Raw genomic sequence first — 20,604 nt, forward strand, 5'->3', positions numbered from 1 at the left:
ATAATTTAATGGACAAAGATCACGATGTGACTGTTTCACCAAACTTGCATACACTACTGTACTTTGTTACAACCATGTAGCTTGTAGTTCTGGAATTACATTTATATTTGTAATGCCTGTCTTTTAAATGCATAAAAATAAATAAAATGTTCAATGTTAATCATCACAAAGTGTTATAAAAATGGTTCTTGCATTGCTTAAAAATATACCTGTTGCGACATCTAGTGGCTACAAAAAAGCATGGCATGTCAACATTTATTCTTTTGCTAAGGCAGTGTCTCTGGCACATGAAATTAAATTTAAATAAGTATGCGTCCATTGGCAATGAACATATTTTAACTGAAATGGACAGAAACGAGACATTGTACAGTTTTTTTTACAATTTATTTGATGACAATATACAAGAACATCCTCAGCTCGAAGGCATCCCCTGAATATCCAAAATCACTGCAAGACAAAAGAGGTGAAAAATGTTAGTTAAAAACAAACTGCTGAAGGGACTTTTTTTTTTTTTTTTTTTAAATCAAGCTTTACATGCTTTACAACAGTTCAGTGAGATTACTAAAAACGGACAGATCTGTAGACAAGATTAATTTATAGTCTAATTGTATTTTATTTATTCTGAATAGTTTGACATGGGAAGCTTTCTCCCACCACTAACACCTAAACCAGACCTGCTTCTACAGGCTGTTGCTGTACGCCAAATCACTTACATTTCCCTGAAACTCTGTGACTCAATATGATTTTTAAATACAAAGTGAAATAGTGTTTTAATTTAGGAAACTAAGACCACACCCTTGTCTAACTCAAACTAATTTACATAATCAAGATTTAAATCAATCCAATTAAAAAAAATTAAGGCAACTACCAATTCAAATTTGAACACTGTTTCCCTGTTCAACCCTCTAATTGTACATGTGCATTAATGGTGACCAATGTATTTATACATGTATTAAAATGGCTCTAAACTGATCCAGGGATCTCAAGTGGGGTCTGTTGTAAAGTGTCAAGGGGAAAGTCCCGAAGCATTTTAACCATGCATTTAGGATGCTGTTCTAACCGTATGCTTTAACACACTAACACATTTGGCGAGTATTATACTGCATGCAATGCAGACAATGTCTTTAGTAGATTCTTTATAAACATCAAAGTAAAAAGTTGCTTCTTTGCTTTGAATGCAAAATTACTGTAAATGTTTCCCAATTTTAAAAAGGGAAATCTTTCCTACTCAAATAGATCTTTGCCAGTGAAGAGAAACTAAATGAGACATAGGCCTATATACAATAGTCTAAGAAAATGCATGTCCTTAAGATTAAATTAACTAAAGCTGTTACAGCAATTTCTTAATATAAATGTACATCGACTCCACTGCATGCCTCTTGAATCAAGGCCTCCAATATTCAATCTGTTGTTCAATCGAACATTTGAGATACCTAAAAAATAGCATGCAATTGAATGGATCTGAAAGATTGCTTATCGAGAACTTCTTGTACACTTTAAAAATGCGAGTGTGTACTTAAAATAAGCCCTGATTCATTCTGACAACCCATTTCAGTAAATTAAGACAAGGGACCACAACAGCAAAGGAAAAGACTAAACATTTGGGTTAAGGTACAAAGGTGGGACATGCAGAGGAGTTTAACTGGGAATTTCAAACGATGTGCAAAATCAGCACAGCACACCATGCTAAACAATACCTGAAACAGAAACCTCATTTCTGGATAAAAAAATAAAGCAACAAAACATGAGAAATGAAAGACTGCATGTTTGTTTTCTTCATACATGGAGTTCATGATTCTAGATGAGCACAAATAAATGCACACTTCACAATTAGACACCCTGATTACTCAAGGATTAGCACTTTTTGATCAAAGCACTGGAATAGTAAGTGTTTTCAGATAGATATTAGATATTGGTCAACCCAAAAGGCAGTCAATTTGGCGTTTCCTGAGACTGCTGTAAAACTATTAGTTTAAGCACTAGTGAATCTTTCACAGACATCAATTAACACAAGCTCTAACAAAATGGACTCATTCAAGACTAGTGCTAATCCGGGGTTATGAACTAGATCTATGTCTACTGAGGAATGGGAATGTAAAAGGAATACAAGTTAGCCATAAGGACATCCTCTTGTTAGAAGTGATGCAGGTCTAAACTATAGGGGAGCTATTGAAGCTAGAGACCATGTATGGAAATAACATTTACTTTCTGATGTCCAGAAGGAAATAAAGGAGGAAAGATAATAAAGCGAATTAAAGTAACAGCACAACAATGAGGAAACAAAAAAGCAACATGAGGATGAACATTTATGAAAACACTGAAATGTTGCCGCCACCCATTACATAGTGTTTAAAATTACCATTCAGTCCTCTAAATACATTGAAAAAGACAATCAATAACCTGGCAGGACGTAAGCCAATACTTATGCCCGTTTCTCTGAAACAGCAGCCTGTGAAGAACCACACTGTGGAGATTACCTTTTTGCCGCTCTGGCCAACATTTGCCTTGGCCGTCCCCCGGACTTTCTTCATTCTGTTCTTGCGTTCCTTGCGCTGTTTCCTGGAAGTCTTTTTCTTCTCATAAAGACCGTGCTGTTCAAAATGGACAAAGACATGAGCAGCTGACATTTTCACACTAATCCACACCAGTTCTCTTGTAGCCAAAAGAGGGAACAAGTTAGAAATTGATTTGGGGTATTTTACATGTGTATCCCCCATTATATTTGTGCTATTGCATAAAGCACTACCATCAGGCTTGCAAAGATTGATATAGTTCATATCAAGAAGTATTTTATTCCTAAACTCAGATTTCACAGCCTGCAATGTTCTATAAAAGCACAGCATCTAATGAGTTTTTTGGACAGATCAATACTTAAAAGGCTCCTAAGGAAGTACTTGGCCTCAAGAAAAACTAAACTATTTTGTGGTAATCTATAATAAACAAAAAACACTTGTGTGTAGTAATCTGTGCTTGCAGATTTTGTCCCCACATGCTTTCTAATCACATGACGGTGGTACACTGTGCCATACATGTAGAGGTCCATGTTCAAAAGACCCTTCAATGAGTGTGTATGGATTACAGATCAGGTCCACTCACCCTGGCCAGCCTGTGCTTGGGCTCGTTCTTCTTGGCATAGTCCAACGAGTCGTAGACCATCGCAAAGCCGGTCGTTTTGCCACCGCCAAACTGAGTTCTGAAGCCGAAGACGAACACCACATCGGGGGTGGTTTTGTACATCTTGGCGAGCTTCTCCCTGATTTCTGTCTTGGGGACCGTTGCCTTGCCGGGGTGCAGGACATCGACAACCTACAAATCAGATTTTCACAAGGTTACTTTCACAGTGTAGGTTTAATTTGTACATCCCCCCACCAACACATTCAACTATTCACCCACCAAACCTGTCAACTACATCTGCATTGACATCAATCTCAGAGCGGTTACATTGAGCTCAAATGTTTCTACACCAAACAATTGCATTATTCAGGTTTGTTTTCATCCCCAGTTGGGTTTGGGTTGTATGGCACCCTATGGAAAGATTAAGAAGCGATCAATGCTTATTTTATTGTTCATTATTTTAAAACCCACTAAAACACTTACCATTTGCTTCCTCTGAAGCAGCCGGTTTGTCATGAACTTCCTGGTCCTGATAGTCACTGTGTCGTTCTGGAGGATAGAGGCAATAGGGGAACATACTTTTTAGAGACTTTTATGTATATATGCATAAGAAAATTGGTTGACCAACAGAAACAGACCTCACTAATCAAGCTTGCATGCAATGAATGCGCCGAGTGAAGATCAATGTTATACAATTGCATGTAGTACAAAAGCACTATTAAATGATAAAATATATCTACGCATCCCATAAAATCTGAAAATGTACCCAACATCTAAAGCATTTCAAAACAAGGCATTTCAGCATGGACAACAACTTCCACACTTGCACACATCTGTATAGTATTCTTTAATGATCATTGTACAATTTAAAAACGTGTTATAAGTTTCACCAATTCACGGATCCGGAATACACGTTGCTCTTCAGTTTAACCGACACATAACTGATATACTGTTCTAGGTATTAACAACCAAATCCCTTTAACACAATATATAAACAGTTGAATTGTGATTATTGCAATACACTAGCCTTCATATAAATAATCAGTAAGTATACTTCCACAGCTCGCAGTTAATATGAATGCATTGTTTCGTGTATTGTTGTTTTAAACAGTAGTAATTCAGGTGTTCAGTGAGATTTAGGCCACAGGCTCCATCAGGGGGAATCGGGCGCATAATAAAGTGATTAACTTAATCCATCAATCGGTATTTCCAATTCTTTGGTGTCCTGTTAAATGACGCTTCTTTAATTGCATAAATGCTACAATGTGGGAACGATGGCTAAGATAATAGATGGATTTTGATCGGATTTTCGTGGCGCTAAACTCACCATCTTGGCAGCTGCCTCTCTCAGGGATGTGGAAAAGAAAGAAGGACCCTTTGCTGGCCAACCATATGCCTGCAGAGTAATTCCACAGGCAGGGCCAAGGAAGTGCCTGAATGAAAATCATATATTCTTACGCTTATTATTGTTATTTGTATTATAACACAAAACAGAGTATATTTTAAATATAATCCAAACAATTTAAGACACGTTTAACGTAAAATTGCATAATTATATGTCCTGCAAAATATGGTATATACTGTGTTATTAATAATTAAGTATATGAGAACAGCACTACCTTTGCAGGGCGAATAAATTGATTACAATAATCTCTTAAATCCTGAGTAAATTGACTGACTGACTAATTTCATGATACAAAAAATAGATGCTTTGATAAACATATAAATTAGCCTTTATAAAAAGTCACTGATGTATTTAACCATTTTGTTGTAAAAACCTTATCATTAGAATGATTCAATAAAATGTGAATCAGTATTGTGTATGTATTTCGGGATTTTATATGCCTCTGTTATGATTATAATTTATAAAGAATATTCAGCCTCAAACCCAAGATGTGCAATGCCAACCGCGTTTTCCACGTCCTGCCGCTAGAGGGCAGTGTTCCCGGACGGGGGGTCCACACTGTGGACTGTGTGCTTTCTTGCCCGGCGCTCGTTGGCAGAGGGGTTAAAGGTTACGGCTTCACACACTGCTCAGCATTTCAACATGGAGATGTTCCTCCTGGCTGTTGCGTGTGTTGCATAGCAAAACAGAGAGAGTGCTTCGTGTGTGTTTATAGATGAAGCTTTTCTGTTTCTTATAGCACAGACTGCTTAAAGCAACACTAATCATGGTGAAGGAGCAGTTTAGGGAAACGGATGTGGCTAAAAAAATGTAAGTACAAGACAAGGAATTAAATATTGTACTTATTAATATTAGAAGTTACCTGATTTCTAGTAAACATTTTCTAGGAGTGAGATGACAGAAATGTGCAATGGTTTGTTAAATGACCGCAGTATTTTACATACAATGCAGAAAGTTTATATTAATTTGAAAATAAAGTGTCATTCGGATGACATTTTTCCAACACAAACAGCATGTTTTAGAAAGATGCAATGTGCAGACCTACTTCATTCCATAAAACAATATCAATTGTACCTATGCATTTACTAGACCAATATTATTTGCTTTGATAAAGTAAAATGGCATCTTGCTAGATATTAGTAACATTTAACAAAAATAAATACTGAATATACTGAAATAAATACTGAAGCCTACTATATAAAAAGCTTGTTCTCCGAAAGAATTATAAATGAACAAAATTCACCTGATCTTCAAATTGTCTTTCTCCCCCACTGCATTACGCCATAATACACACATTTCCAAATGCATACTTTGAAAAGGTGATTTTTTAAATCCTCTAAGCTGCCATCTGAATGGTTTGAAGCTCTGGACTCTTGAAGCTGAAGCTCCAAACCTCCTCCCAGGATGATTCTGCCTCATGACATCTACATTTGTGATGCTTTTGGAAATTTAAGCTTTTTCCACTTTTTGTAAACTTTACTAAACACATTTGTTGCTCACTCAGTTTACAAATCTGTGCCTTTTGTCTGTCATTGATTAGAAGCCACATCTGTTTTGGGATGAAGTCTTCTGAACAGATGCGGCAGCAAGCACACATCCAAGTGGTCAGTAAGAACCTGTACAGCCAGGACACCAGTCATACCCCACTATCCTATGGTGTGTTGGATCACCGCATGGTAAGGAAATCTGGACCTTTTATTCTTGAAATGAATCAAGCTGGAGTTCTCTGATTAGGAAATTCCAGCTCATAAATTGCACCCGTTGCATATTTCATGCAGCACATATTATACATCTGAATTTCATTTTGTTTTTGCTTTCTTGAAGGGTACAAGTGAAAAAGATCGGCCATGTGAAACCTGTGGAAAGAACCTTGCAGAGTGCCTGGGACATTATGGATACATTGACCTAGAGCTACCCTGTTTCCATATTGGATACTTTAAGGCCATCATTGGAATTCTGCAGGTGGGGTTAATTAATTCAAAACATGTTGTTTCTTTATTGAAAATGAATACAGCAAATTCAATCAACTTCCTGAATGGAATTTCACGAATTGTAAGGTTTAATATATATATACACACTAAATGGTGAGGAATTCTAAATGTTATTTCTTCTCATTAGGTCTGTCTGCAAACACACCTATTTGTATGGTTTACTAACGATTGTTCATTTCACAGATGATCTGCAAAACTTGCTCCCACATCATGCTATCTAAAGAAGAGCGAAAACAGTTTCTGGATATTTTGAAAAGACCTGGTTTAGCCTATCTGCAGAAACGTGGTCTAAAGAAGAAGGTTTCAGATAAATGCCGTAAAAGGACGATCTGCCTGAACTGTTCATCTTTCAATGGTAAAAATGATGTTTATTTTGTGTCCAACATCCTCATTATAAAAGGTTGGCCTGTTTCATAAGAGTCATGTCAATAATGAAGACATTTACAGCTTGTTTTCTACTGTTGCCCAAAGCTTTCCTGTGAATTCCCATGATGTGTATGCCATATCACCCCACCAGTACTTCAGGACTTTGAAAACATATTGTCAAAAAAATGATTTCCCCCCAGGCATGACTGTCATGGGCAGCAGAGTAGAGGGTTTAAATTATTGGATAGAACATTTATAATAGCAAGTTAAATTAATGTTACACTTTGCATTACTTTATCTTTCAACTCTGTGTTTTTTTAGGTGCAGTCAAAAAGTGTGGGCTGCTTAAGATTCTCCATGAGAAGTACAAAAGTAATAAGAAAGTGGTGGATACAGTTGTATCTGAATTTCTTCAGTCCTTTGATATTGCAATAGAGCACAATAAAGAAGTGGAAGCTCTACTGTCAAGGGCACAGGTAGGTCACATAGTATGAATACTTTCAAAAACCTTTTTTTGTTTGTTTTTATATAAAAGTCAAAGCTCTTAATCACTGTTTTACATCCAAATGTATTTTTGTAAGTAAAGTTTGATCTCTTGTCTATCAGCCAGTAACTTTAGGTGTTGACTTTTCTAGGCTATGGAAAGCTTGTTTTCTTTAATCTGATCGTGTATTTGGACTGTTGGATATGTTAATGTCCGTACAGTGTTAATTGACTTCTCTTTAAATTCAGGAAAACCTTAATCCATTGGTAGTGCTAAACATGTTTAAAAGGATCCCCTCTGAAGACATCCCTCTGCTACTGATGAACCCAGAGGCTGGGAAGCCCGCTGACCTCATCCTGACCCGCCTGCTCGTCCCTCCTCTGTGCATCCGGCCCTCAGTCGTCAGTGACCTCAAGTCAGGCACCAATGAGGACGATCTAACCATGAAACTGACCGAGATCATTTTTCTCAACGATGTCATCAAAAAGGTTTGGATTTAAAAACTAAAACAAAGCTCCAGTTTGGGTAACTTTGATAGCAGTGATAGAACATGATTCTGTGGCATCATTATATACCAGTGTTCCTTCTCACCTAAGAGTCTAGATGAATTAAAACAAATGTAGTGTTTCAGAAGTGGCTTGATGAGTTCGTTATTTGTGTACATTTACGAAACAGCATCGGATGTCAGGAGCCAAAACTCAGATGATCATGGAAGATTGGGACTTCCTGCAGTTGCAGTGCGCTCTTTATATTAACAGCGAGCTTTCGGGGATTCCTCTCAATATGGCGCCCAAGAAATGGACCAGAGGCTTTGTGCAGAGGCTCAAGGGAAAACAAGGTGTGTGTGTGTGTGTGTGTGTGTGTGTGTGTGTGTGTAGGCAATAAGTGCAATAATGACAACCTGTGAGCCAGTCTGCTTTCTCAGTTGGTGAAGGGTGTAACACTTTTAGGATATTTTTAAAGTGTAAGCTTAGTATAACAGAAATTAAAGATGATCTCTATCACTGAGGAGGTACTACTGTGTACTCCACAAACCCAGTGACTGAAATTAATACAAATGTCGTAGAAAACTAACTTATTTTTGTTAATGATTCCCAGGGAGATTCAGAGGTAATCTGTCTGGTAAGAGAGTGGACTTCTCTGGCAGGACAGTCATCTCTCCTGACCCCAACCTTCGCATCGATGAAGTTGCTGTGCCGGTCCATGTTGCCAAGATACTCACTTACCCTGAAAAGGTGATCTCTCTCACTTGACATTCAGTTCTGTCAGCACAGAGCGATCCGATTTCCCTCTGGTACATTTTACTCATTCTTCTCTCGTGCTGCTCCAGGTGAACAAAGCTAACATAGATATGCTAAGAAAACTTGTGCGAAATGGACCCGAGGTTCATCCAGGAGCAAATTTCATCCAACAACGGCACACAAACATGAAAAGGTGATTTCATTTTTCTGCTCTTGTTCAAGGTAGAAGTACAAAATGATTGGATACAGTATATAGTGTTTTCAAAATGCTGATTCTAGTGTCCCAGTATACAGTTACATGTGAACATTTTCACAAACTTAATTTATAACAATTATTCTGTGATTTTTATAGGTTTCTTAAATATGGCAACCGTGAGAAGATCGCCCAGGAACTGAAGTTTGGAGACACCGTGGAGCGGCACATGATCGATGGGGACATCGTGCTGTTCAACAGGCAGCCTTCCCTGCACAAGCTCAGCATCATGGCTCACATTGTAGGTTCCCATGTCGCCTTTCTCCTCTGTGCTTCTTCAGTTCAGTTATGAACAGCCACAGAAATGCAGTTGTTTCAATTGATATTTCGTTTCGTCCCTCCTCAGGCTAAAGTGAAGCCCCACAGAACATTCCGGTTCAATGAGTGCGTGTGCACACCCTACAACGCTGACTTTGACGGAGATGAAATGAACCTTCATCTTCCTCAGACTGAGGAAGCCAAAGCCGAAGCTCTTGTTCTCATGGGGGTAAGCGTTCTAATGAGAACTCCTGCTCGGTTTCTTTTAAATCTTTATAAAAAATCCTAAAGTTCCCATTATAAGTTCCCATTATTTATCCCATGGATAAAATTATCCATGCTAATTTCTCGCTATTTTATATGAAAGGTGTTTTAGGAAATAGGTAAAATGAAATTCAAAACCATATATTTTTGCAGACAAAAGCCAACTTGGTGACTCCACGAAATGGAGAACCCCTGATTGCTGCTATCCAAGATTTTCTCACAGGTGAGTTTTGTATTTTTCATGAAACTGTGATTCAACCCATCTAACACTTAATCTTACTCTTGAGACAGGTAGTCTTAAATTAATTCATCTAATGAGTCAAGTTATAATTTCAATATTCACTGAATTTTCATTTATAGATGGCTTACGCCTGTGTTTGAGCTAGTATTATAGATTTTGTTTCATTTTCATTGTCTGTAGTATCACTTCCTTTTAGTATAATGCCGTAGCTCCAGTAGGTGGTACCCAAGAGCTGCTTTTCAGTTCGTAAAATTAAAGGAAGCCCTTGTAAGTTCTTGACCTCAACTTTTGTACGGAGATAAATGCATTTTCCCCACTTCACTTCACAGGAGCCTATCTCCTAACTCTGAAAGACACGTTCTTCGATCGGTCAAAAACCTGCCAAATAGTTGCTTCTATTCTTGTTGGGAAAGATGAGAAGATCAAAGTGCAGCTGCCTCCCCCTGCAATCTTAAAGGTAATCTTTCACCTAAGGACCTGATTTTCCATCCAGTAATATCATATTTTTCAATAATTTTATTTCTATAGACTCTGATATATAATTTATTTGTATTTTTCAAACTCTCACTTCTAGCCAATAACTCTTTGGACTGGGAAGCAGATCTTCAGCCTTATTCTGAAGCCCAGTAAGTCGTGTCCAGTGAAGGCCAACCTGCGGACCAAAGGCAAGCAGTACTGCGGCCGCGGGGAGGATCTGTGTCACAATGACTCGTGTAAGTGTCCGCCAAATGGCATCGTTGACCTTGGTTTTGTACTCAATACCTTACAAAGGGATGATGTCATCGGAGTCCCAGATTGCTTTGACCACTAAAACAGTGATCTCTGCTCATCCTCATGAAATGTTCTGTTTTCTGTGTCTGTTAGATGTGGTGATTCAGAACAGTGAGCTGATGTCGGGAAGCATGGACAAAGGGACTCTGGGGTCGGGGTCGAAGAATAACATCTTCTACATCCTCCTGAGAGACTGGGGGCAACTGGAGGCTGCCAACGCCATGTCCCGCCTGGCCAGGCTTGCTCCTGTCTATCTGTGTAAGTGAGGGCAAACTATGCTAAAAGAACACTAATCATGAGTGGAGATCTTTGATATTCCATCTAGGTTTAGAATAGAAGTAAACTGTTCCCCTCACGAATTGTGCAGAAGAAGAAACTATAAGTTCTTCTACCATGGAAGAAGACTCTTTACACATTTAATATTTTACATTATCGATGGTATCCTAAAACCTACTTGATGTCCTCTTAATTTATGTACATTTCTGTAAAACACTTTTTTTTCTTTTTGTTTCAATACAAGACTTTCGTAGCACTGGTACGAAATTAGCCTCTAATAAATTATCTATTGCTGGGATGTAAGGATGTTTTCTCTCTCTTTTAAGCAAACCGTGGGTTTTCAATTGGGATTGGCGATGTGACCCCAGGCCAGGGCCTTCTTACAGCTAAACAAGAGCTCCTGGAAGCCGGCTATAAGAAGTGTGACGAGTATATCGAGGCCCTCAACACTGGCAAACTGCAGCAGCAGCCGGGGTGCACCGCGGAGGAGACGCTGGAGGTGAGAGGGGGCAGAGCCAGCATCTTTCTCATGAGACGCTATTCTGTTGTGGAAGGCCATTCCCATCTGCATGCATTCATTAATTAATGGTAGATCGCATGTTTTTAATTTTCATGTGAAGATGTTGACGTAGTTCTGCTCTGTTCCTCCAGGCCCTTATTCTGAAGGAACTGTCTGTAATCAGAGACCATGCTGGCAGTGCCTGCCTTAGGGAACTAGACAAAAGCAACAGTCCCCTGATTATGGCTTTGTGTGGCTCTAAAGGTAGGTCTGTTCGTAAGTGCTTTTGCAGGCCAGAGAAGTCGGCAGGTGCCTAATCTAAATCAGCGGACCCTAACAATTTTAATCAGATGCAGAAACCTTGATTTCACAATGACATTCACCTGGTGGCACACACATTACTCATTCTTTTGTTTTATTTTTCTGCTTCAAGGCTCTTTCATTAACATCTCTCAGATGATTGCCTGTGTAGGGCAACAGGCCATCAGTGGGTCTCGGGTCCCTGATGGGTTTGAGAACAGGTCCTTGCCACACTTTGAAAAGCACTCCAAAGTAAGTCTAAGCAATACGAACTCAGAATAACCTTTGACAGTCTATGAAATATCTACTGTATATATATCCATTTTAGGCGTTATGGGCTTGATATCTTCAATGCTCTCCACAGCTTCCAGCTGCGAAAGGCTTTGTTGCGGACAGTTTCTACTCCGGTTTGACGCCCACAGAATTCTTCTTCCACACGATGGCTGGCCGTGAGGGTCTGGTGGACACAGCTGTCAAAACTGCTGAAACTGGGTACATGCAGGTAACTCCAGTAACCTTGGAAAACGTTTTTCTGGGCGCCATGTCTTCTATCTGTGCTCCATTTGTACTGTAATGCTTTGGTTCTGTGTGTTGCCAGAGGCGACTTGTGAAATCTCTGGAAGACCTCTGCTCTCAGTATGACCTCACGGTGCGCAGCTCTACTGGTGACATCATTCAGTTTATCTACGGAGGGGACGGGTTGGACCCCGCCGCGATGGAAGGCAAGGATGAGCCGCTGGAATTCAAGAGGGTGCTGGACAATATCAGAGTAAGCCATGGCAACATTTTTATTCATACAGGTGAATTAAAATGTATGTTTTAATAGTATAAGCTTAATAATGTACAAGTCTGAATTGTATGATAAAGGAGGAAACTAAGGACAACACTGGATATGTTGTATATTTTTGTGAGGCTAATCTGAAATCTGTGTGTGAACTCTTGAGTGGTCTCTGTTCAGTCTGTTTTGATTAGAGATGTATATGAATGAATCTGAAGTTGTAAGTCTATAGGCTGGCATCATAGCCAGGGGAGTGGGCTGGGGTTGTCTGTGAACAACGCACTGACTCTTGATCCTGTTGCGTCCTTCAGGCTGTGTACACCTGCCAGGACCAGCCGGCTCTCAGCAAGAATGAGCTGGTGTTGACGGCCGAGTCGATCATGAAGCGCAGTGACTTCATGTGCTGCCGGGACAGCTTCCTGGAGGTGAGTCTCGCTGCGCCGGACCTTAGGGCCTGTTTCTTTGTGACTCTTACCTGGATGAGTCATTCTGTGTCAACCTCTTTAACACTGCTTCTGTACCCATTTTCAGAAAGTTACACTATAGCTTCTCCTACTAAGAAGATACTGGTGGTATGTTAAAACCATTGTTGTGTTAGTGGTCAGAATGCATCATTTAAAACCCAAAAGGTACCCAATCTGATCTATTTTATTACATTTGTTATTAGCTGCTATGAAAGTGCAAGTTATTTGTATTAGGCTGTTTTTAAAAGATATTGTAATTTTGTCTGTGTAGGTAGGGCAGCAGTAGCAGGGTACGGTCACTAGATGTCCCCAAGTATCCTACAGTATGAAGCGCAGTCAATATTATGAACGGATTTAAGTTTTTTTTTTTTTTCATGTCTATGTATAAAGGCTTGGTATTTATATATAATAACCATAAAATGTCAAATTAATTTGTCACGATTTTTCTTAAGCAGAAATATTTAATCCATTTAATCATATTGGCAAAATGTCAGATTAGCAATTGTTTTTAAACAACTTCTTGGTATTGCAGGGGCAGAAAACAACCTTAGCTGAATGGTCACCTAAGTTTAACGCATAAACACTTGACAAAATACTGTTGTGATACGGTTTAGTCAATATTCAAATCAGATTTCTGTCATTGCATTAGGTGGCTCTGTTTAATTGAGTTTCCTCCCCATTTTTACTTGAAGGAATTAACTGAAACAGGTTCTGAAAAGTATCTCGAGGTATTGTGATATAAGCATGTGTGGAAAGTGCTGTGTGTTTGGTTTGGAGTTTTTGGGTTTGTCTGCACATCTTCAGCACCCAGTTTGTATTGCCACTGTTGTGTACATCTGTAGTTTTATAGTTAATATCTTAACTGTTTATTCTTGTATGTAGAAAAAAAAAATCATTTCAATCTGTGTTAACTTGCTTAAATAGCTATATCAACACAATCGGAAGTATTATGCTGAACTTCTTGACCTGCATGATTAGCTCTCGGCTATGAACAGCTGCTTTGTGCACTCGGCTGATTTTAATGATAATTGGTGCTTGCAGATATTTCAATTCACCACAGGATACAGTCTTCGCTCTGCAGTACTTTGTTTCATATTGCAACAGACTAACATTTGAATTTGATGGTTTTCAGCCCTTGTCCTGAAGGCTATGGTCTACAGGTTTTTGCACTAGTGGATCTCTAAAAGTACAATTACATTTTGAATTACTGACAGCTGTTAAATGATTGGAGTTAATTCAGGTGATTAAATCCAAACGTATTAAACAGGTTTTCATGTTATGGAAAATAAGGTTAATTTTACTCAGTTTTATAGTGGTAACCCTTTTAGTACTGTATATATGGAGAGCAGCAAATGTTTGTTAAACCATGTCAGTTGATGTGGATATTGGCATCTGTTAAATAACTTAATGAGGCTGAAAAATCTTTACTGGATTGTGGGGAAATTGTCTTGGTTGTAGCAGTTCTGACAATGACCGCTAAACACTAGACATTTTATGGATATTCTTTACATTTTGGGTTCTGTTGATGCAGTAGGATAAAGACTAAAAGCATGGTTTGCTTTTCTCAAGGATCTTACATGTTACTACTAATGTGCATTTGTTTTTTTAAGGAAATCAAAAAGTTTGTCAAGAATATTTCCGAAAAAATCAAGAAGACCAGGGACAAGTATGGCATAAACGACAACGGCACAACTGAGGTAATGCTCCGATGTGCTACATAGCCAGATTATTCTAACCCTGAACTACCTCATGTTAATTAGCTTTAAATTACATTTCCAGCCAAGAGTTCTTTATCAGCTGGACAGGATCACACCAACCCAAGTGGAGAAGTTCTTGGAGACGTGCAGAGACAAGTATATGAGGTAATGGACTAACCAAATGTTTCTTGGCATGCTTTTGTCTTCTGTCTAAGGCCTTGTTATCTTGCATACTAAATATACAAAATAAACTTGTGAAATACTCTTTTTGTATATTGCGTATATAGTGTGTCAGAGCAAATGTAAAACTTCAAAGGTATGTCACCCAGAAATGTAATTGTTTTTAATACAAGCTTTTCATTAGCATTGCGCTCGAAACAGCCAACCGTTTTCTTGCATCCCTGTTGTTCAAATTGCATTGCCTTCCCTGCCCTTCAGCACACTTAGACTGTATTGTTGAGTATACCGCTGTGGTCTCCCTGTGCAGAGCTCAGATGGAGCCAGGGTCTGCGGTGGGCGCGCTCTGTGCTCAGAGCATCGGAGAACCGGGCACACAGATGACCCTGAAGACCTTCCACTTCGCTGGGGTCGCCTCGATGAACATCACCCTGGGAGTCCCTCGAATCAAGGAAATCATCAATGCATCCAAAAACATCAGGTAAGCCCATGGGAAGACCTTATCCGTAACCTAAGGCTGTGTTTTTTGTCGAATTCTAACTTAATTTCTTTCTTTTATGTATATGAAGTACCCCAATTATTACAGCCCACTTAGATATTGATGATGATGCTGACTTTGCTCGCCTTGTGAAGGGAAGAATTGAGAAAACCCTTCTTGGAGAGGTATTGTTTTGTTCTTAAATCTCAAATTCACAATTCAGGACAGACTTGCAACTGTATATTTCTGTCGATACCCCTGTGAATACATCACGACTGATCTTTATTTGTTGCTGGAGCACTTTAATAAGATAAATTATCAGTGCAATTGTCAAATTCCTGTATGAATTTTATATTGTTGCCAATGTCAGATTTAATGACTGTTCAGAATGATGCAAAGACGAATATTCAAAATCTCACATTTTCAAATTACTGGAAACACTTGATATGCACATAAATGGCTTAGATTTAAAAATAATTACTAGATGTCAAATTTGACTTAATCACTCTGGAGTTTTTTCTATTTCAAGGCCTCTATTAGCACAAAAATAATGAATCTGTTCTGCTTATTCTCATTCCACAGAACACTTAAAGAAAAGCCTGATTTTTAAACTTGTTTTAATATATATACATTCAGTGCTTGATAGTCCTCTAACCCTAGATTTTAAATCTATATATTTTCACCAAATATTGCATTTATGATCCTTGCGAATAAAGCCATTTGTTTTTCTCCCCTAGATCTCCGAGTATATTGAAGAAGTCTTTCTCCCGGATGACTGTTTTATTCTTGTTAAACTGTCTCTGGAGAGAATCAGACTCCTGAGATTAGAGGTAGGTGTGCTTTTATATGTGTCCTGTGCTGACTGACTTGTGTCTTCTGTGCGTTCATTATTGGAGTGGTGTTTATTTTGTATGTCCAGCAATTAGTTTCCCAGATCACTGCAATGTGACATTTTTAATTGGATGACTTGTCAAACTGTCAGTTTTGTTGAAAAGCCTTTTGTTGGTAACAACGTCTTCAGAGATTTCATCCCTGTATGTGGCAGGAGTGCCTGCTTCATGGGTGTCTGTTTTCCACAGGTCAATGCGGAAACTGTGAGGTACTCGATCTGCATGTCAAAGCTCCGAGTGAAGCCTGGCGACATCGCGGTCCACGGGGAGGCCGTGGTCTGTGTCTCCCCTCGAGAAAACAGCAAGAGCTCCATGTATTATGTTTTACAGTCCTTGAAAGAAGATCTTCCAAAGGTACAAAGACAAGTGCCAGGTTTTAAGGAGTTATATTGCTTTTTTTGTGTTTCTATTTCTCATTAGTTACCAGCTGTGCATATTTTTTCTGTAGTATTTTCCTGCCTGAGCATTAACCCTTAACAGCCCTGATTATAGTCACCAAGTGTTGGTATTCCTTGAATATCCATTAATTATGAATCCTGCATCCTTGCCATTTTAAATTTAAAGACCTTGTTTCATTTTTCAAAAATATCCATGAACATTTACTGGATTTACACTGGTATCGTGTTGTCAGTAATGAAGGTGCGTCTTGTACAGATAGTGGTGCAGGGTATCCCAGAAGTGTCCAGGGCTGTTATTCATATTGACGAGCAGAGTGGGAAGGAGAAGTACAAGCTGCTGGTCGAAGGTGACAATCTGCGCGCTGTAATGGCAACGCATGGGGTCAAAGGGACGCGAACCACTTCAAACAATACGTATGAGGTAGGACCTTCTGACTTTTCTAAGATTTGAGGAATAATTTAAGGCTTATAAAAACCTATTAAACCATACAAAAAAAATATATAGGTTTCGAAAAAACGATTATTGATTTGATGTGTAATGTCTTCATTTTACACACTTAATGTCCCTTTTATTTGTTAAGCATTACAAAATGATAACAACATGGTGTTACAAGAGGGTTGGGTTGCTTCAAATGTAAAGTAATGGGTATTAAACAAAGCTGTGATTCTGAGTTTAATCATTGTGAAGCAGTTACTTTTTACAAAAGATCAAACTGACACTGTGCGAACACTCCCATGAGCCTTTGAAGGTTCAGAGCCTTCGAACCTTTAGACTCTGCCTTATGCTTTCGTGTGAAAGGAAATGAAGGAGTACAAGAACCATTTCAAACTGTCAATAACCACTGAAGCCAGTTTTCCCCAGTGAGTTTTGTTTTGTTTGATGTCCTTTCTTTAAAGGTTGAGAAAACACTGGGAATTGAAGCCGCAAGGTCAACAATTATCAATGAGATTCAGTACACAATGGTGAACCATGGCATGAGTATAGACCGGAGACACGTTATGTTGCTGGCAGATCTCATGTCCTATAAGGTGTGTAACTGTACAGGGCTAATGGGCAGTGGGAAAAGCACTTTTACAACCTCCAGACAAATGTATACAATTTTCTAAATTTTTATTACTGTATGCATTACAATCATTAGTTTTAAACGTATACAACGTGGTGTTTTTGAGAGACATTCAGTATTAACTGCTTCTTTACTTTGAAAATATCCATCTGTAACTAAACCAAGTGTTTTTCAATCTTTTGTTAAAGTAAGGTGAAAATAATAAACCGTAAAATTAGATTGTTTTTAATAAGTGTGTTAAGTGTTCATGAACTGCAAGGCCCGCCAAGTCAATAATGTTGCTCACGTAGGTTTAAAATGTGTATAGTAATATATAACTTTTTTTTTTTTTGCTGGTTTGTCTAAAATTGTGGAATTATTTCACACCATTTCTAGGGTGAAATCTTGGGAATCACTAGGTTTGGTCTGGCTAAAATGAAGGAGAGTGTTTTAATGCTGGCGTCCTTTGAAAAAACAGCAGATCATCTTTTTGATGCTGCGTACTTTGGACAAAAGGACTCTGTTTGTGGTGAGTGTTTTTCCTTAGGAAAGAAAATGGGAGGCCTTCAGTGCTGCCATGTTATATTGTTCCATAGTATCTGAAGTATAGCTTAGTATAGGAAGGAAGAAACCATCCTCATCTCTGTCATGTATAAAATAAAGCATTAGATCAAAGTACAGCAGACTTCAGCCTTGTTTGTATCACATTTTTAATCCATGTTTTCCTCTAAACTCATGGGCTTTAAAACTCATAGGAAAAACACACAATTTAGATTTGTATGTATGCTTTTGATTTTCCCCCTATTATGCAAGCCTTCATAAAATGGCTGGTGTCCTGCACAACTTATATAATTGACATTGACAACTGAGCTCTTGCATGGTTTAAACTCTAGGTTATTTCTGTCCTAGGTGTATCAGAATGTATTATAATGGGGATCCCAATGAACATCGGGACGGGACTCTTTAAACTGCTCCACAAAGCTGACAAGGTTCCAGCCCCCCCCAGGAGACCCCTGCTGTTTGACAATCGTGAATTCCACATTCCTATCATCACATAGCAGGACCGGCTACAGCTGCACATTCAGTTTAATCTCAAGGAAAAGCTTTTATTCATCCTGAATCAGTGCCACACTAATGGGTTTGAAAATGTGAGCAAAAAGTTGTCTTCCATGCGACCTTTTTTGTGCCAACTTGTTTCAAATAAGTAAGGATAGCATCTTAACTAAAGCTAGAGTTCCATATTTATGTCTATGTCCTGTTTGTTTACGTGTGTATATAATATATTGTTATTTAGTTGCATTTAACATGCAAGAAATTGTTTGGTTTTTGGAGAAGATAATATCCAAACATCTGCATGTTCCACTCTGTTGCTATCCAGCAGTAGTAGCCAGACAACATCATTACTGGAGTGATGTAATGTAGGTTTGCGTTTTAGTTTATATAAGGAGTGAAAAAAATGGCTGGAAAAAGCTTTAAAACAAATCATGATATGTTTTAATGCATTGAAAATGTACTTTGTGTAGATATGTGAATTCACATAAATGTATTGCAGGTTAGAATGAGTGTCATCATTCAACTGTTTGACACCCCTCCCCTAGTTTCCATGTAACTTTATAAAGCATTTCAAACTGTGTTTTTCATGGTCCATGGAAAGACATTCATGATTTTTGTTTCCTGTTACCTTTTTTGCTTATTTTTTGGAATAAGAACAGTTGTTTTTTATTCATGTGCCTCATTTCTAAGGAACAGTAATTAAAAAATCCTGAGAGGCTTTCTCTCAAGTAGGCCCTTCAGGTCTTTTTGTTTCTCATTCCAATGTTTACAAAAAAGCCTACTAAATATTGAATTTCCTTATAATTTATTTATATCTCTTGCTGTACATGCAATGCAAAGGCTTAAAGAGAATTTAGGACATTTAATTTGTAAACTTGAGAGAATAAGACCTGTATTGTCAAAGTGAGCAGTTGTAATTTACTGTGTGTGTGTGTGTATATATATATATATATAATCTTTCAAATGCCTTGTTTGTGAATAAAAGTTTTGATCTAAAAAGCATACTTAAAATTCTCAAGGATTCGCCTGTGTTTGACGACAGTTTTAAGGCCTTCACGCATTGCACCAAGATTTATTTTGACACTGTCAAGCTGCTTTCACACCAACTGTGTTCAGATCATTAGAACGCAAGAAAATTCAACAAGTATGTGTGTTCCCATTTCCACTCCAAAATAGTTATGAATAAAGCACTGATAAGCGGTTAACTTTCATGATGTTCTCATTTAATGATGGCTTTTCAATAATTTAGTCACATTTTTTATTTATAATATATAACTCAAATTTAATATACATTTTTAATTACATATTTAATATTGATAGAAACATACAAAGTCAATTTTGCATGTAATAGAAAATGTCAAACTATTAACTTGTACATTTCCATGTGTGTCTTGGCCTTTTTGGTATCCATATACAGTTTGGTCCATAAATATGTGGACAGTGACACAATTGTCATCAGTTTGGCTCTGTATGCCAGCACAGTGGATTTGAAAGGAAACAATCAAGATTTGCTTTAAGTGTAGACTTGTAAGTTGTGTTTTTTTTTTTTTTTTTTTTTTAAATCCAAACTTGGTGTTATAACATCCACGTTTGAACTGGCTCTGTATCTAAGTCCGTCTGATGTGTTTTGTTGTACATTTGAAGTTGAAGATCAGGTGTAGCTTCAAGTGGTGTTTATGGTGAGGATACTTATCCTTCATCCAAACTCACATCTCACACTAAAGACTCACTGAAACCAACTCAACGGTGTTAAATTGTAAATCAACACCATATCTATCTGTCAACCATTTTCACACATGAGTACACCCACAATTCAACACTATATAGCAATCTTCAGTGGAATTTTTCTTAGTCACTGAGATAGCTGGTGGTGTAACAGAGTGACCAATTATGATCCAAACCACTGCCAGACCAATTACTGAGCATCATGTGAAATCCTTGAGCTATTTTTATATATAATGCTTGTAAAGATGTGTTTATTACAACTTATGCTGCCACCACCATAACTCTCCTGATGGTGTAGAAGTATAATGCCGACATTTTCATGATTCATTATATGGAAACAGTTGGTTTTGCCTAATTGGATCAAATTAGATTAGATTTACATTTTGATTAATTGTAACCATTAATAATTAACTACTGTTACTTCTAATATATTACATA

At 38.0% G+C, this 20,604-nt stretch overlaps 2 protein-coding genes across 3 annotated transcripts; one reads left to right on the plus strand and one right to left on the minus strand.

The window, feature by feature from the left end:
- Positions 1 to 362: 362 nt before the first annotated feature.
- On the minus strand, positions 363 to 4,541 carry rps24 (ribosomal protein S24). Of its 2 annotated transcripts, XM_066693144.1 has the most exons (6): positions 4,442 to 4,541; positions 3,598 to 3,663; positions 3,097 to 3,306; positions 2,478 to 2,591; positions 1,698 to 1,717; positions 363 to 447 (listed from the first exon to the last, which is right to left on the minus strand). In XM_066693144.1, the coding sequence occupies exons 1-5, from the start codon at positions 4,442 to 4,444 to the stop codon at positions 1,712 to 1,714; spliced, it is 399 nt and encodes a 132-aa protein (XP_066549241.1). In that variant the 5' UTR covers positions 4,445 to 4,541; the 3' UTR covers positions 363 to 447; positions 1,698 to 1,711. The 2 variants fall into 2 exon arrangements, with proteins under 2 accessions (XP_066549241.1, XP_066549242.1); XM_066693145.1 differs by lacking the exon at positions 1,698 to 1,717.
- Positions 4,542 to 5,153: 612 nt separating this feature from the next.
- Positions 5,154 to 19,445, plus strand: polr3a (polymerase (RNA) III (DNA directed) polypeptide A). The gene is made up of 31 exons (XM_066693150.1): positions 5,154 to 5,329; positions 6,060 to 6,195; positions 6,344 to 6,481; positions 6,694 to 6,865; positions 7,198 to 7,352; positions 7,609 to 7,848; positions 8,036 to 8,198; positions 8,459 to 8,595; positions 8,691 to 8,794; positions 8,954 to 9,095; positions 9,201 to 9,341; positions 9,530 to 9,599; positions 9,947 to 10,074; positions 10,192 to 10,330; positions 10,482 to 10,646; positions 10,991 to 11,163; positions 11,316 to 11,427; positions 11,597 to 11,715; positions 11,828 to 11,965; positions 12,062 to 12,232; positions 12,553 to 12,666; positions 14,316 to 14,402; positions 14,485 to 14,567; positions 14,890 to 15,060; positions 15,149 to 15,242; positions 15,795 to 15,887; positions 16,137 to 16,301; positions 16,602 to 16,766; positions 17,243 to 17,374; positions 17,785 to 17,917; positions 18,298 to 19,445. Exons 1-31 carry the CDS (start codon positions 5,286 to 5,288, stop codon positions 18,444 to 18,446), a joined length of 4,173 nt encoding a protein of 1,390 aa, XP_066549247.1. The 5' UTR covers positions 5,154 to 5,285; the 3' UTR covers positions 18,447 to 19,445.
- Positions 19,446 to 20,604: the final 1,159 nt, after the last annotated feature.

This window comes from Amia ocellicauda, chromosome 20 (assembly GCF_036373705.1).
Source record: "Amia ocellicauda isolate fAmiCal2 chromosome 20, fAmiCal2.hap1, whole genome shotgun sequence".
NCBI classification, from domain to species: Eukaryota; Metazoa; Chordata; class Actinopteri; order Amiiformes; family Amiidae; genus Amia; species Amia ocellicauda.

Coding starts and splice junctions, on each gene's coding strand:
- rps24 (XM_066693144.1), bottom strand. Junction 3,307..3,597: donor TGCTTCAGAGGAAGCAAATG/GTAAGTGTTTTA, acceptor TCTGATTTGTAG/GTTGTCGATGTCCTGCACCC. Junction 2,592..3,096: donor CCAAGCACAGGCTGGCCAGG/GTGAGTGGACCT, acceptor CATTTTGAACAG/CACGGTCTTTATGAGAAGAA.
- polr3a (XM_066693150.1), top strand. CDS start 5,286: ATGGTGAAGGAGCAGTTTAGGGAAACGGATGTGGCTAAAAAAAT. Junction 8,795..8,953: donor CGGCACACAAACATGAAAAG/GTGATTTCATTT, acceptor TGATTTTTATAG/GTTTCTTAAATATGGCAACC. Junction 10,331..10,481: donor TCTGTGTCACAATGACTCGT/GTAAGTGTCCGC, acceptor TGTGTCTGTTAG/ATGTGGTGATTCAGAACAGT.